General features: G+C 37.0%; 1 protein-coding gene across 4 annotated transcripts in view; it reads right to left on the reverse strand.

The window, feature by feature from the left end:
- The window catches only part of KLHL5 (kelch like family member 5), an 84,510-nt gene that overhangs the window by 20,081 nt on the left and 50,434 nt on the right, over positions 1 to 13,995 (reverse strand). For all 4 annotated transcript variants that reach the window (XM_060111068.1, XM_060111064.1, XM_060111088.1 and 1 more), the window contains 2 exons: positions 10,866 to 11,078; positions 1,610 to 1,796 (listed from right to left, as the gene is read on the reverse strand). In XM_060111068.1, the coding sequence (XP_059967051.1) occupies positions 1,610 to 1,796; positions 10,866 to 11,078 (400 nt within the window). The remainder of the gene's footprint in view (positions 1 to 1,609; positions 1,797 to 10,865; positions 11,079 to 13,995) is intronic.

A 13,995-nucleotide genomic window follows, 5' to 3' on the forward strand; every position in this document is an offset into this window, starting at 1 on the left:
AGATCCCACATGCCGTGGAGCAACTAAGCCTGCGTGCCACAACTACAGAGCCTGCGCTCTAGAGCCCATGAGACACAACTACTGAGCCTGCGTGCTGCAACTACTGAAGCCCGTGTGCCTAGAGCCCGTGCTCCGCAACAAGAGAATTCACCGCAACAAGGAGCCTGTGCACCACAACGAAGAAAGGCCGTGCACAGCAACGATGACCCAACACAGCCAAAAATAAATAAATAAATTAATTAAAAAAAATATATATATATATATTTGAATTTGAATAATATTCTTTGTAATTTTTAGCTTTAATGAGATTTTACTCATACACTCTGATTATTTTATGTAATAGTATACTTGAATCATCACTCTAAACTTGACCTTAAAAACTTCTTCCTTCCTCAAATAAAAAGGCATTGCTAATCATCTCTCTTCACTAATGAATTTAAAGAAGATTTTTAATTTGAATTTTAAGTTATTCCTTTTAGATCTAGTTCACTAAGCAGTATCATAGTCTTATGAACTAGTAACTAAAAATTCTTTTGCTAATATCAAACATATTCTTAAAAACATAAGATTTTAAAATACAGTCTAAAACACATATCTTAAAAAATGTATCTCCGGGCCTCCCTGGTGGCGCAGTGGTTGAGAGTCCGCCTGCCGATGCAGGGGATACGGGTTCGTGCCCCGGTCTGGGAGGATCCCATATGCCGCGGAGCGGCTGGGCCCGTGAGCCATGGCCGCTGGGCCTGCGCGTCCGGAGCCTGTGCTCCGCAACGGGAGAGGCCACAACAGTGAGAGGCCCGCATACCGCAAAAAAAAAAAAAAAAAAAAAAAAAAGTATCTCCAGGGGCTTCCCTGGTGGCACAGTAGTTGAGAGTCCGCCTGCCGATGCAGGGGACGCGGGTTTGTGCCCCGGTCTGGGAGGATCCCACATGCCGTGGAGTGGCTGGGCCCGTGAGTCATGGCCGCTGAGCCTGCACGTCCGGAGCCTGTGCTCCGCAGTGGGAGAGGCTGCAACAGTGAGAGGCCCGAGTACCGCAAAAAAAAAAAAAAAAAAAAAAAAAGATGATGTGGGACATATATACAATGGAATACTACTCAGCCATAAAAAAGAACGAAATAATGCCATCTGCAGCAACATGGATGGACCTAGAGATTGTCATACTGAGTAAAGTAAGTCAGACAGAGAAAGACAAATATTGTATGACATGACTTATATGTGGAATCTTCAAAAATGGTACAAATGAACTTACTTACAAAACAGAAATAGAGTTACAGATGTAGAAAACAATCTTATGGTTAACAGGGTGAAAAGGGGAGAGGGATAAATTGGGAGATTGGGATTGATATATACACACTACTATATATAAAATGGATAACTAATAAGGACCTACTGTATAGCACAGGGAACTCTACTCAATACTCTGTAATGAGTATTACTCTTTCCTCTATGTGAGAAAAGAATGTATAAAAAGAGTGGATATATGTATATGTATAGATGAATCACTCTGCTGTATACCTGAAACTAACATAACATTGTAAATGAACTATACTTCAATACAAATTTTTAAAATATTCATTTTTCCATTCCTTCAAATAAAAGATTATTTAATACCTTTTGTTGAATCCATTCCTCCAACTGCAAATAATGTACCAACAGTTGACTTCCTAGGTTTTGTCCGAGGACTCTGTAACATGGGCCGTCTCTCTGGTAGTAGGTGATACTTCATGGCTTCCATAATTAGTTTCTGACATTCTATATCATCTCGAAAAAGTGCATTATTTTCCATGTCTGCTAGGAACTAGAAGAAATAGTGAGTATGTGTATTGAATGACCAAGAAAATAAGGTTTTCTTATAAGGTTCTTATAAGGTTTACTTATAAAGTAAGGTTGAAAGAATAAACTAGTTCACAAATGGAAATGATCTCATTAAAAAAAAAATCCAAGGGGCTTTCCAGTGGTAAAGAATCTGTCTTCCAATGTAGGGAACGTGGGTTCGATTCCTGGTCAGGGAACTAAGATCCCACATGCTGTGGGGCAACTGAGCCCGCATGCCACAACTACTGAGCTTGCGTGAGCCTCAACTAGAGAGCCTTCATGCCGCAAACCACAGAGTCCACGTACCCTGGAGCCCATGCGACACAACTAGAGAGATGCCTGCACACCACAAGGAAAGATCCTGCATGCCTCAACGAAGATCCTGTGTGCCGCAACTAAGACCCAATGCAGCCAAAAAAATTAGAATAAATAAATAAATAAATAAAATTTAAAAAGTTAAAAAAAAAATCCAAGTCTGGACATCTATTTTTAACTAAAATATTCAACATTTACAAAATTTACACTTTACATTTCATTGAAAAACAGAAACTGGGGCCTCCCTGGTGGCGCAAGTGGTTGAGAGTCCGCCTGCCGATGCAGGGGATACGGGTTCGTGCCCTGGTCTGGGAGGATCCCATATGCCGCGGAGCGGCTGGGCCCGTGAGCCATGGCCACTGAGCCTGTGCGTCCGGAGCCTGCGCGTCCGGAGCCTGTGCTCCGCAACGGGGGAGGCCACAACAGTGAGAGGCCCGCATACCACAAAAAAAAAAAAAAAAACAGAAACTGAGGAGAAGTGGTATGCTTTAAAATCTTAATAGTGCTTATCTCTGGGTAGTGGGGAAACTGGTGTTTTAAATAATCTTTGTATGTTTCTGTATTTTCCAGATTTTCTAAAATAAATCATTTTCCTCTTTAAGTTAGAAATAGTTTTAACTGAAGAATAATAAGTAGGAGTTGACTAATTAGACTGCATTTATCTGACCTCTCTAAAGAATGTTCAACCAGGAACCAAGAGCAAAAACAAAACTTTCCAATTTTTTTAAGGGGCAAAGAACTCCAAATGGTGATTTATTCTAAATGAATTAAAATTCCTTGTACTTCACTGAATCCTATTTTTTTACCTATGTAATTTCATGTAAATGCATAAATATGGTCATACCCTGCCTTTTAAAAAATTATTTTTTTTCTTTTTGTACTTGGTTCTCCATCCCCCTCCCTGCCCCTTTATTGCCTTATTTCTTTCATTTAGGATATTGATCCATATGAAATTAATTTTTAAACAGAAGATGAGTTGAGAAATATTTTTTCTTCTAAATGAATAGCTAGTTCTATACTGGCACCATTTACTAAATAATTCCCTCCATTTCCAACTGAATTGAACCTTGGTCATAAATAGTCTCAGGATATATGAGATCTGCTCTTTGATCCTCTAATCTATTTGTCTATTCCTTTTCTAATACTATATTTTATTACAGCATCTTTATGGCATTTCCTGCTTATATGATATAAATCTACCCTCACTATTCATTTTCACAGTTTTCTTGGCTATTTTTGCATCTTTACTTTCCATATAAACTTAAGACAGATTTATCTCATTTCCCTTTGCCATCTTGATCCTGTTGGCATTCTAATATGAACTGCATTCAATTTATTAATTTTGGGAGAATTTACATTTTTATGATGCTAAGTCTTTTTGTTCAAGAAGCCTTTCCACTATTTATAGCTTTCTTTATATAGGTACTATTATGTCTTTTTAAATTAAATATACTAATTTTATATTAAATGTATTAAATAATATATTAAATATATTTTAAAAATTATTTTTATTGCTACTGGAAATGGATTTTTGAATTTCCACTTTACATATCTTTTGTCATTGTATACTTGTATCATAACTTACTACTTTACCACATTCCCTTATCAAACTCTAGCTATTAGGCATATAATCATAATAATCACCAAATAGGGATAGTTACATCTTTTTCTAATATGTATGCCAATTATTTCATCTTTATTTTATTATTGTAGTTGCTAAAACCTTCAAAGCAATGTTAAATAATTACGGTGATATAGAGTATCCATTTTTCTGGTTTAAATTGGTATGTTTTTAGTGTTTCACTATTTAAGATAATAGTTACTATAGCATTTAGTAATCCATCTTTGTTATAGATAGGTTGTTTTCTTCTCTCCCTATTTTACTTTAGAGTTTTAAAATTAAGAATGGTTGCTAATTTTTCCAGTATCTTTTATACATCTATTAATATGATCATATGGCTTTTTCTCCTTGAAGTTACTGATATAATTACCTTGACAGGTTTCCTAATACTCAACCATTCTTGTATTCCTAGAAAAAGACCTTCCTGGTCATAGTGTATTATCCTTTTGATACACTGTAGGAATGTATTTGATAATATAAGGTATATTTTATATATTTTATAATTCACCATTTCAAGTATACAATTCAATGATTTTTAGTAAATTTACCAAGTTGTGCAACCATTATCATAAAAGTTTTGAAACATTTTCATTACCCTGCTTAGATCCCGCATGTCTGTTTACTGTTAATCTCTGTTCCTATCTCCTGTTCCAAGCACTAATCTGTCTCTGTAGATTTGCCCTTAGATGTTTCGTATAAAGAGAATCATACAATATGCGGTCTCTTGTATCTTGCTTTTTTCATTTAGCATGTTTTTGAGGTTAATCAATGTGTAGCATGTATCACTACTTCATTTTTTTTTACTGTTGAATAATAATTCATTGTATGGATACACCACATTTTGTCTATCCATTCACCAGTTGATGGACACTTATATTGTTTCCAGTTTTGGGCTATTAGGAATAAAGCTGCTAAGAACATTTATGTGCAAGTCTTTATGTGGATATATGTTTTCATTTCTCTTGGGTATATACCTAGGAGTAGAATTGCTGGGTCATGTCATAAACTTATATTAACTTTTTAAGAAAGTGTCAAACTGTTTTCCAAGGTGGCTGCACTATTTATATTCACACCAGCAATCTATGAGGGTTCCTGTTTCTCCACATTCTCACCAACAATTATTACTATCTTCTCTTTTTAGCCACTTGAGTGAGTGGGAAATGCAGTTTTACTTTGCATTGCCTTAATGGCTAATAATGTTGAGAGTATGTTCATATTTTGATAATGGAAGAGAAGGAAGAGTCTCTAACAAAAGTCACTGTAAAATAGTTTGTGGCATTTGGAAAATTAGAACAGCGTGCTAAAGGCAAAAAAGCCAAATTAAGACATAAGTCTCAGGACCTATGCCAGAGTATAAATTCTGGTATTAATTATTCTATATTATTCTGTGCACACAAAATATAGTTATACTTGCTAGAGAAGCCATTAATGAATATGCATTGAGTTGGTTCATTTAGATTAATCTTAGTGTTTATATTACTTCGGTTATATATAATTGCTTTAGTCCTTTGAAAAAAAAATAAATGTGAAAAAATTATAGAAAGTAAAGTCTTGTAAGACTCAATAGTTACTGCAATATGAAGTAAAATATATTTCTTAGCATGCTGACATTATCTATAATTTTTGAACAAATGGAATTAATTATATTTAAGTAGAGAGATGAAAATAATGGAAGGAAATATGAATCCATTAATCTAAGTATCAGATTAATCAAATGGAAGGTACCAGATATCATTTGGAAAATCATTCAGAAGGCACTGATAAAGCACTACAAAATACAGATTCTCATACTCTTCATTTTAGGTGAATACTATGTACCTTCTCTGCCATAAAAGAATGGCAAATTATTAAAATGGAAACATTTAGAAAATAGAAGAAACATTTTCCATTTGTAAATTTTTATCTTCACTCACATACTTGTTCACTATATGACTATTTCACTAAAACTGTCCCTTCAACTACTACTAAGAGTGAAAAACAGAATGTGAATGATTTATGAACTCTACAGCCTTTAAAAAAAGTTTTGGTATCCAAAACTTGTAAAATAAAATACTAAATGTAAATACTGACTCATTTTATATTTCTGAATTTTAGTAAAAAACAATAATGAGAATTGAGAACAGAATAGTGGAGGCCAAGTTACTTGTAATACAGGGTAACCATTGGGAACATTAAGAATTTAGGTGTCAAAATCTTTAAAATAATGTCCTAATGCAGTTGACCCTTGAACAACGTGGATACAAAACACACAGGTCCACTTATATACAGATATTTTTCAGTAGTAAATACCACGGTATTACACAGTCCACTGGTTGAATCCACAGATATAGAGGAACCTCAGATATGGAGGTTATACATTATACACAGATTAATCCCCATGCTGTTCGAGGGCCAACTGTATTTCTATGCACATTATTTAAAATGGGATCAAACAGAAAAGCCTGAAATGCTTTTGAAGGTAAAATAAAACTACACACGCACTTGTCTTCTGGATTATTCAGAGTTAAAAAAAAAGCCACACTAAAATGATCATTTGGATGAGGATTACAATGATATATATGATTTCCTATATCATTTTAACTCCTTAAAATAAATAAAATTTATTTATTTTACACTACAATAAATTACTATAAGTCAGTTGAACTCTTTCTAGTTAGGGTAAATAGAATGTTTCTTATTAACGGAGTAGGGTAAAACCTCATTGAAAAAGGAATTATTTCACAAAAGTAAATTCATTAGGTAACTGGATCTAATGTCAATTAAAAAATATTAGTCATTTATTTGATAGGCACTAGACTTCTTTTGTTTTCATTTTTCACTTTTGTTTTTTATTGAAATATAATTGACAGAGAACATATTAGTTTCAGGTGTACAACACAATGATTTGAGATATATATATATATATATATATATATATATATATATATATATGAAAGTGATCACAATAAGTCTAGTTAACATCTACCCCCACAGAGTTACAATTTTTTGGTGTGTGATGAGAACTTTTAAGATCTTAGCAACTTCATCCTTTTCCTATCTTTTAAAATAAAACATTCAGAATACAATCCAACATTTTCTTGATGATTTCAGAGTCTACTTCAATACTTCATCACTTGACAACTCTAAGTCTGCAAACTTGCCCTTTACTTTTAGCAAGGGAGGAAAAAAAAAAAACCCTGCTAGTATCTCTAAATGCCATAATGGTGCAATAGAGTATTACCACTGCAGAAAAGAAAAACAGTGCTCCAAGAGGTGTTATTAACTTGTTTAAATTATACAGAGCAATGTGGCTTCCATCACTGCTACTCATCAAGCTAAGACAGTGGTTCTCAAACTTGAGTGGGCAACAGATGCACCTGAGGGCTTATTAAAACACAGCTAGCTTGTGTTTTAATAACCACCCCCAGAGTTTCAGATTCAGTAGGTGTAGACTGGGGGCCTAATAACTTTCATCTTAAACAATTACCCATGTGGTGCTGATCCTATAGTTGGGGATCACACTTTGAGAACCATTGGGCTAATCCAGCGGTTTTTCCATCCTTATCTGTTTTCTCTGTAGCATCTGATGATGTTAAAATTTCCTCCTTTCCTGGTGGCGCAGTGGTTAAGAATCCGCCTGTCAATGCAGGGGACACAGGTTCGATCCTTGGTCCGGGAAAATCCCACATGCCACGGAGCAACTAAGCCCGTGCGCCACAACTACTGAGCCTGTGCTCTAGAGCCCGCGAGCCACAACTACGGAAGCCCGCGCACCTAGAGCCCGTGCTCTGCAACAAGAGAAGCCACTGCAATGAGAAGCCCATGCACTGCAACGAAGAGTAGCCCCCTCTCGCAGCAACTAAAGAAAGCCCACGTGGCAACTGAGACCCAATGCAGCTCCCCACCCCCCAAATTTCCTCCTTCTAGAACTTGCAATCTCTTTTTAATGGTACTACAGGTATTTAGGCAGCTTTGGGACTACCACTAAATATTAGTAATTCTTAGGGTTCCACCCCTAGTACCCTCATGTTCTCTTTGATCAGTGTCACTCTCTTCCCCTTGGCTTCAACAATGTAAATAAGTAGTTTTCAAAACTTCTTAGACTCTAAGAGGATTAAAGGTGTCGAGAAGCTCTGGAAACATGGTTCTTCTACTTTCTTCCCCACCTTCAAAATCAGCTCTTCATCCTGTATTCTGTCTTAATCAACAGCACCTTCATCAACCTAGTTGCACAAATCAGAGTTATTCTGGACCCTTCTTTTTCTTTTTTACCTGCACCATTCAGTTGGTCATTAAGTTGCATCAATTCTACCTTCTAAATAGCTCTTGATTCTGGTAATTAATTTCTCTATCTCCACTTCCAGGAAGTGATTAATTCACTGGTCTGAATCCAAAAGACTTCCTAGGGTATTTCTACTTTGACTCCTCGAATCCATTCTCTGCAATGCAGTTATAGGATCTTTCTAAACTAAAATGATAATTATGCCATTCCCTACTTAAAACCCTTTAGTGCTTCCTCACTGCTTTTAGGATAAAATCCAAACTCCTTGGCATGACTGAGTTCCTTCACGATCTGGTCTGTTTACCTCTCCAGCCTCATCTCAACATTGCCCTTTTGTTTCTGTACTCTAGCCATGCAAGCTATCTTCAAATTCCAGAACACAATATATTTGCTCATGGCTCTATAACTAGAACCCCTTCTTCCCTGGGCTATTATGCCCATTCTTTTGGGTGGTGAACTCAGCCTGCAAACTGACTGACACTTCAGAGGTTCTCCTAGCTTCACCACCATTGGTCTGGGTGGGTCACTCCAATTATTTTCATAATACCATGTTTATGTATAGATCACAGCCTTCATCTCATTATACTGTAATTACTGATTTATTTTTATTTATTTATCTTATTATTATTTTTTTGCGGTATGCGGGCCTCTCACTGTTGTGGCTTCTCCTGTTGCGGAGCACAGGCTCCGGACACGCAGGCTCAGCGGCCATGGCTCACGGTCCCAGCCGCTCCGCGGCACGTGGGACCTTCCGAGACCGGGGCACGAACCCGTGTCCCCTGCATTGGGAGGTGGACTCTCAACCACTGTGCCACCAGGGAAGCCCTGATTTATTTTTTAATCTATTTCTTCCTCCACCTGATGTCCCTCCCACCACCTCGCAAATTTACACAAAGTACATTCAAAAGGCAGAATAGTTCAGTGGAAAAGGCATAGAACTTTATTTGGGTTCAAGTCCTACCTCTGTCTCATAACTCTAATATACGATGTTAGCCAAGTAACAAAGCCAAAGAAAACTACAACGTAGAAGGGATTTATGCAATCACTTTGAGATTTTGCGCATATGGTTTTACTTTTTTGGTCTGTTACTTCATTTGTACAACAGGTGTTAGACTAAATGTTCTCCAAAGTGCCTTTCAACTCTAAGATCTTAGGGCTATGATTATCAGCAGTATCCTGGATAAAAGAAATTTTAAAGATCTCTTAGAGTCATGCAAATATAGTATCATAAATATTTGAAGCTACAGGACTGAAGTAAATTGTCAGGTTACTTAATTGCACAGATTCTTTTCAAAGTCCACTAGGATTTTTCAGATTTTATTTTCTTTCATTTAGAAAAGGATAAGAAAAAAATTCTGTTGGCTATCAGCAAAAATAGTCCTCATATCTTGAAATCTGATTTTAAGAGAAATGTTTTATGATGTTATCGTTCCTGAATTGTCATCAGTTCGTGTAGTTTCATTCCTATGAATTCATACAATATTCTATCTGTGAAGAGAGGTCTTTCTTATAAAGCATCAGCACTGATTTTTGTTTCTATAAGGTAGAGAACAAACAGTAACTTTTGCTCACAACAGATGGAAATAATATATAATGCTCAAGATAAATACAAATAAAATAAAACTCATGGCACTTTAAACAACAACAACAAAAAATCTGATCTCAAGCAGTAACAGCTCATTCTTTCTTTACTTTCAAGGACTCTATTTAAGGCCTCAAAATAAGTAGCAAAGTATGCAGAGGAAATTTTTGTATATTCCAGCTGAAATTGTAAAAAGGGGAAACCATGCATGTCAATATGTTACTGATTGCTTTGAATATACCAACTAGATCTCTCTCAATTCTAAAATAATGATAATAATCATACTAATATTATTTATAACACATTTTATTTCACAGAGCACTTTTCTGATCCTCATAAAAATCCTGTGAGATAGAAAGGATGTTATCTCCACTTGACAGATGAAGAAACCGAGGTAAGTGAATTTGCCAAGTCACAGAGTTTTAGGATGTCAGAGCCAGAACTACTAACATGTTATTAATTTATATACCACCAGAATCCAGCATTTAGTGGATACTTAAATAAATGTGTGGCAAATGAATTAATCTAAATTTTCTGGTTCCTAGAGTCCAGTGTTTCTTTCATTAGCAGCTTTATTAATTCTTCAGTTGCTAGGATAGGTCTGCAGTTGCTAGGATAGGTCTGCAGTTGCTAGGATAGGTCTGCAGCTGAGTCAAATAAAATTACTAACCTCAAAGCAACAATGTTACTTAATGGATGCAATTTAGATAGTCAGACCTTCTGGGTTGAAAACAAACAGAATTTTTTTTTTGCTATCTTTTCACCTTAACATTTCATAGGGATATATATAAAATAACCATATTGAATAGAATAAATAAGCTCACATTAATGTAATTAATAGATAAGCTCATATTAATGTAACTAGCATAAAGTGAATACAGTAGTCCCTCAGTATTCTGGGGACGGGGTTGGTTCCAGGATTCGTGTGGATATAACATTTCACCTCAAATATGTAGTATTTGCAGATAACCTCTACACAGTCTCCTGTATACTTTAAATCATCTCTGGATTACCTACGATACCAAATACAATGCAAATGCTATGTAAATAGTTGTAAATGCAACGTAAATGTTATGTAATAGTTGCTGGTACAGGACAGCTTCAAGTTTTGCATTTTGGAATTTTCTGGAATTAAAAAAAAATATTTTCAATCTACGCTTTGCTGAAATTGAGATGCGGAGCCCACAGATGTGGAAGGCTGACTACTCAAAGTCGCAGCAACTACTATTGTTGAAATTATGACGTTGATTTTAAATAATCAAAAAGAGTTTACCTGTGGCGCAAGGAGAGGTAGCCTAATATAAGCCAAAAGTTTACTGAGATCTTTTCGTCTCTGTTCCAAATCATGACGGACCCAAGTAAGAAGTGCATTCAATATTGTCTCCTCACTAGGAATGTTCATGTCATCACTGGCCAAGAGCTTTGCAATTTCACTGGCTGGTAATAACACAAATTCCTGGTTTCGAATTACTTCCATGAAATGTTCCTAGAGGGAAAAAGAGCATATAATTGATATTGTTTCTTCTGTCCATCACAGTTTAAAAGAAACTAAACATTTTTTAATTAGATGCCAAGACACAGTTTATACTTCAGCCCTTCCTTACAATGTATTATTGCTTGCAAGGGAAAAAACACAGCAGAAAATAACATTTAAACTGTAATTATGTTGTTAAAATTCTTATTTCTATGTAAGTAGAATTAAAGCGTTGTATCATTTATTACAATTAAAAAATAAATTTGGGACTTTTACGTATTGCTTTGCTCAAGTTAGGGAATAGTTTTGGCAAGTCTTTCAAAGGAAGATAGAAAAAATGACATAGACACTTTGTATGATTAACATCAAAAGTGAGTTTAGATTTGTGGTGCAGAAGATTTTGGCCAAGAGGGGAGTGAAATACCTGGGTGAGAATGAAGTTATTTCTCTTACCCAGAAATGGCCTCTAGGGTGGCTAAATTTCCCAAGACCATTCTGAACCACGGAAGTCTTCTCAGACTCTGCCTGGGAAGAGAATGTGTCCTTAGAGCTATCCGTGAGCCAAACTGGCCTTTAAAAAAGTATTTTAATATTATGTATAAGACCACCAAGGATTTTAGGTCTGATTTGAAAACTTTAATCTCTTCTTACCTGATTTATGTACAAAGTTCTTTTAGTCTCATAGGAAAAACAGCCAAAACAAAAATGTTGACCTACAGTACACTGGGACTCCAGGGCCTTAGACCGAAGATGACTCAGTTCTGGCTACATTCTAGAATCAGCCTCTTTATAATTTGAAATGGAAGATAAAAATGCCCTTAGACCGGGTAAGATGGCGGAAGAGTAAGACGCGGAGATCACCTTCCTCCCCACAGATACACCAGAAATACAGCTACACGTGCAACAACTCCTACAGAACAACTACTGAACGCTGGCAGAAGACCCCAGACCTCCCAAAAGGCACGCCCCGCACTCCGTGCCCCTCCCTCCCGCCCGGCCTGAGTGAGCCAGAGTCCCCGAAGAGGCTGCTCCTTTAACCCTGTCCTGTCTGAGCGAAGAACAGACGCCCTCCGGCGACCTACACGCAGAGGCGGGGCCAAATCCAAAGCTGAGACCCAGGAGCTGTGAGAACAAAGAAGAGAAAGGGAAACCTCTCCCAGCAGCCTCAGAAGCAGCGGATTAAAGCTCCACAATCAACTTCATGTACCCTGCATCTGTGGAATACATGAATAGACAACAAATCATCCCAAATTGAGGAGCCAGGAGTCAGTGCTGTGCCTCTGAGGTGGGAGAGCGAACTTCAGGACACCGGTCCACAAGAGACCTCCCAGCTCCACATAATATCAAACGGCGAAAATCTTCCAGAGATCTCCATCTCAACACCAGCACCCAGCTTCACTCAACGACCAGCAAGCTACAGTGCTGGACACCCTATGCCAAACAACTAGCAAGACAGGAACACAACACCACCCATTAGCAGAGAGGCTGCCTCAAATCATAAAAAGTCCGCAAACACCCCAAAACACACCACCAGACGTGGACCTGCCCACCAGAAAGACAAGATCCAGCCTCATCCACCAGAACACAGGCAGTAGTCCCCTCCACCAAGAAGCCTACACAACCCACTAAACCAACCTTAGCCACTGGGGACAGACACCAAAAACAACGGGAACTACGAACCTGCAGCCTGCAAAGAGGAGACCCCAAACACAGTAACATAAGCAAAATGAGAAGACAGAAAAACACACAGCAGGAGAAGGAGCAAGATAAAAACCCACCAGACCTAACAAATGAAGAGGTAATAGGCAGTCTATCTGAAAAAGAATTCAGAATAATGATGGTAAAGATGATCCAAAATCTTGGAAATAGAATAGACAAAATGCAAGAAACAGTTAACAAGGACCTAGAAGAACTAAAGACGAATCAAGCATCGATTAAAAACACAATAAATGAAATAAAAAATACTCTAGATGGGATCAATAGCAGAATAACTGAGGCAGAAGAACGGATAAGTGAGGTGGAAGATAAAATAGAGGAAATAACTGCTGCACAGCAAAATAAAGAAAAAAGAATGAAAAGAACAGAGGACAGTCTCAGAGACCTCTGGGACAACATTAAACGCACCAACATTCGAATTATAGGGGTTCCAGAAGAAGAAGAGAAAAAGAAAGGGACTGAGAAAATATTTGAAGAGATTATAGTTGAAAACTTCCCTAATATGGGAAAGGAAATAGTTAATCAAGTCCAGGAGGCACAGAGAGTCCCATACAGAATAAATCCAAGGAGAAATACACCAAGACACATATTAATCAAACTGTCAAAAATTAAACACAAAGAAATCATATTAAAAGCAGCAAGGCAAAAACAACAAATAACACACAAGGGAATCCCCATCAGGATAACAGCTGATCTCTCAGCAGAAACTCTACAAGCCAGAAGGGAGTGGCAGGACATACTTAAAGTGATGAAGGAGAAAAACCTGCAACCAAGATTACTCTACCCAGCAAGGATCTCATTCAGATTTGATGGAGAAATTAAAACCTTTACAGACAAGCAAAAGCTGAGAGAGTTCAGCACCACCAAACCAGCTTTACAACAAATGCTAAAGGAACTTCTCTAGGCAAGAAACACAACAGAAGGAAAAGAACTACAATAACGAACCCAAAACAATTAAGAAAATGGGAATAGGAACATACATATCAATAATTACCTTAAATGTAAATGGACTAAATGCTCCCACCAAAAGACACAGACTGGCTGAATGGATACAAAAACAAGACCCATATATATGCTGTCTACAAGAGACCCACTTCAGACCTAGAGATACATACAGACTGAAAGTAAGGGGATGGAAAAAGATATTCCATGCAAATGGAAACCAAAAGAAAGCTGGAGTAGCAATTCTCATATCAGACAAAATAGACTTTAA

This window comes from Mesoplodon densirostris, chromosome 1 (assembly GCF_025265405.1).
Source record: "Mesoplodon densirostris isolate mMesDen1 chromosome 1, mMesDen1 primary haplotype, whole genome shotgun sequence".
Classification (NCBI taxonomy): domain Eukaryota; kingdom Metazoa; phylum Chordata; class Mammalia; order Artiodactyla; family Ziphiidae; genus Mesoplodon; species Mesoplodon densirostris.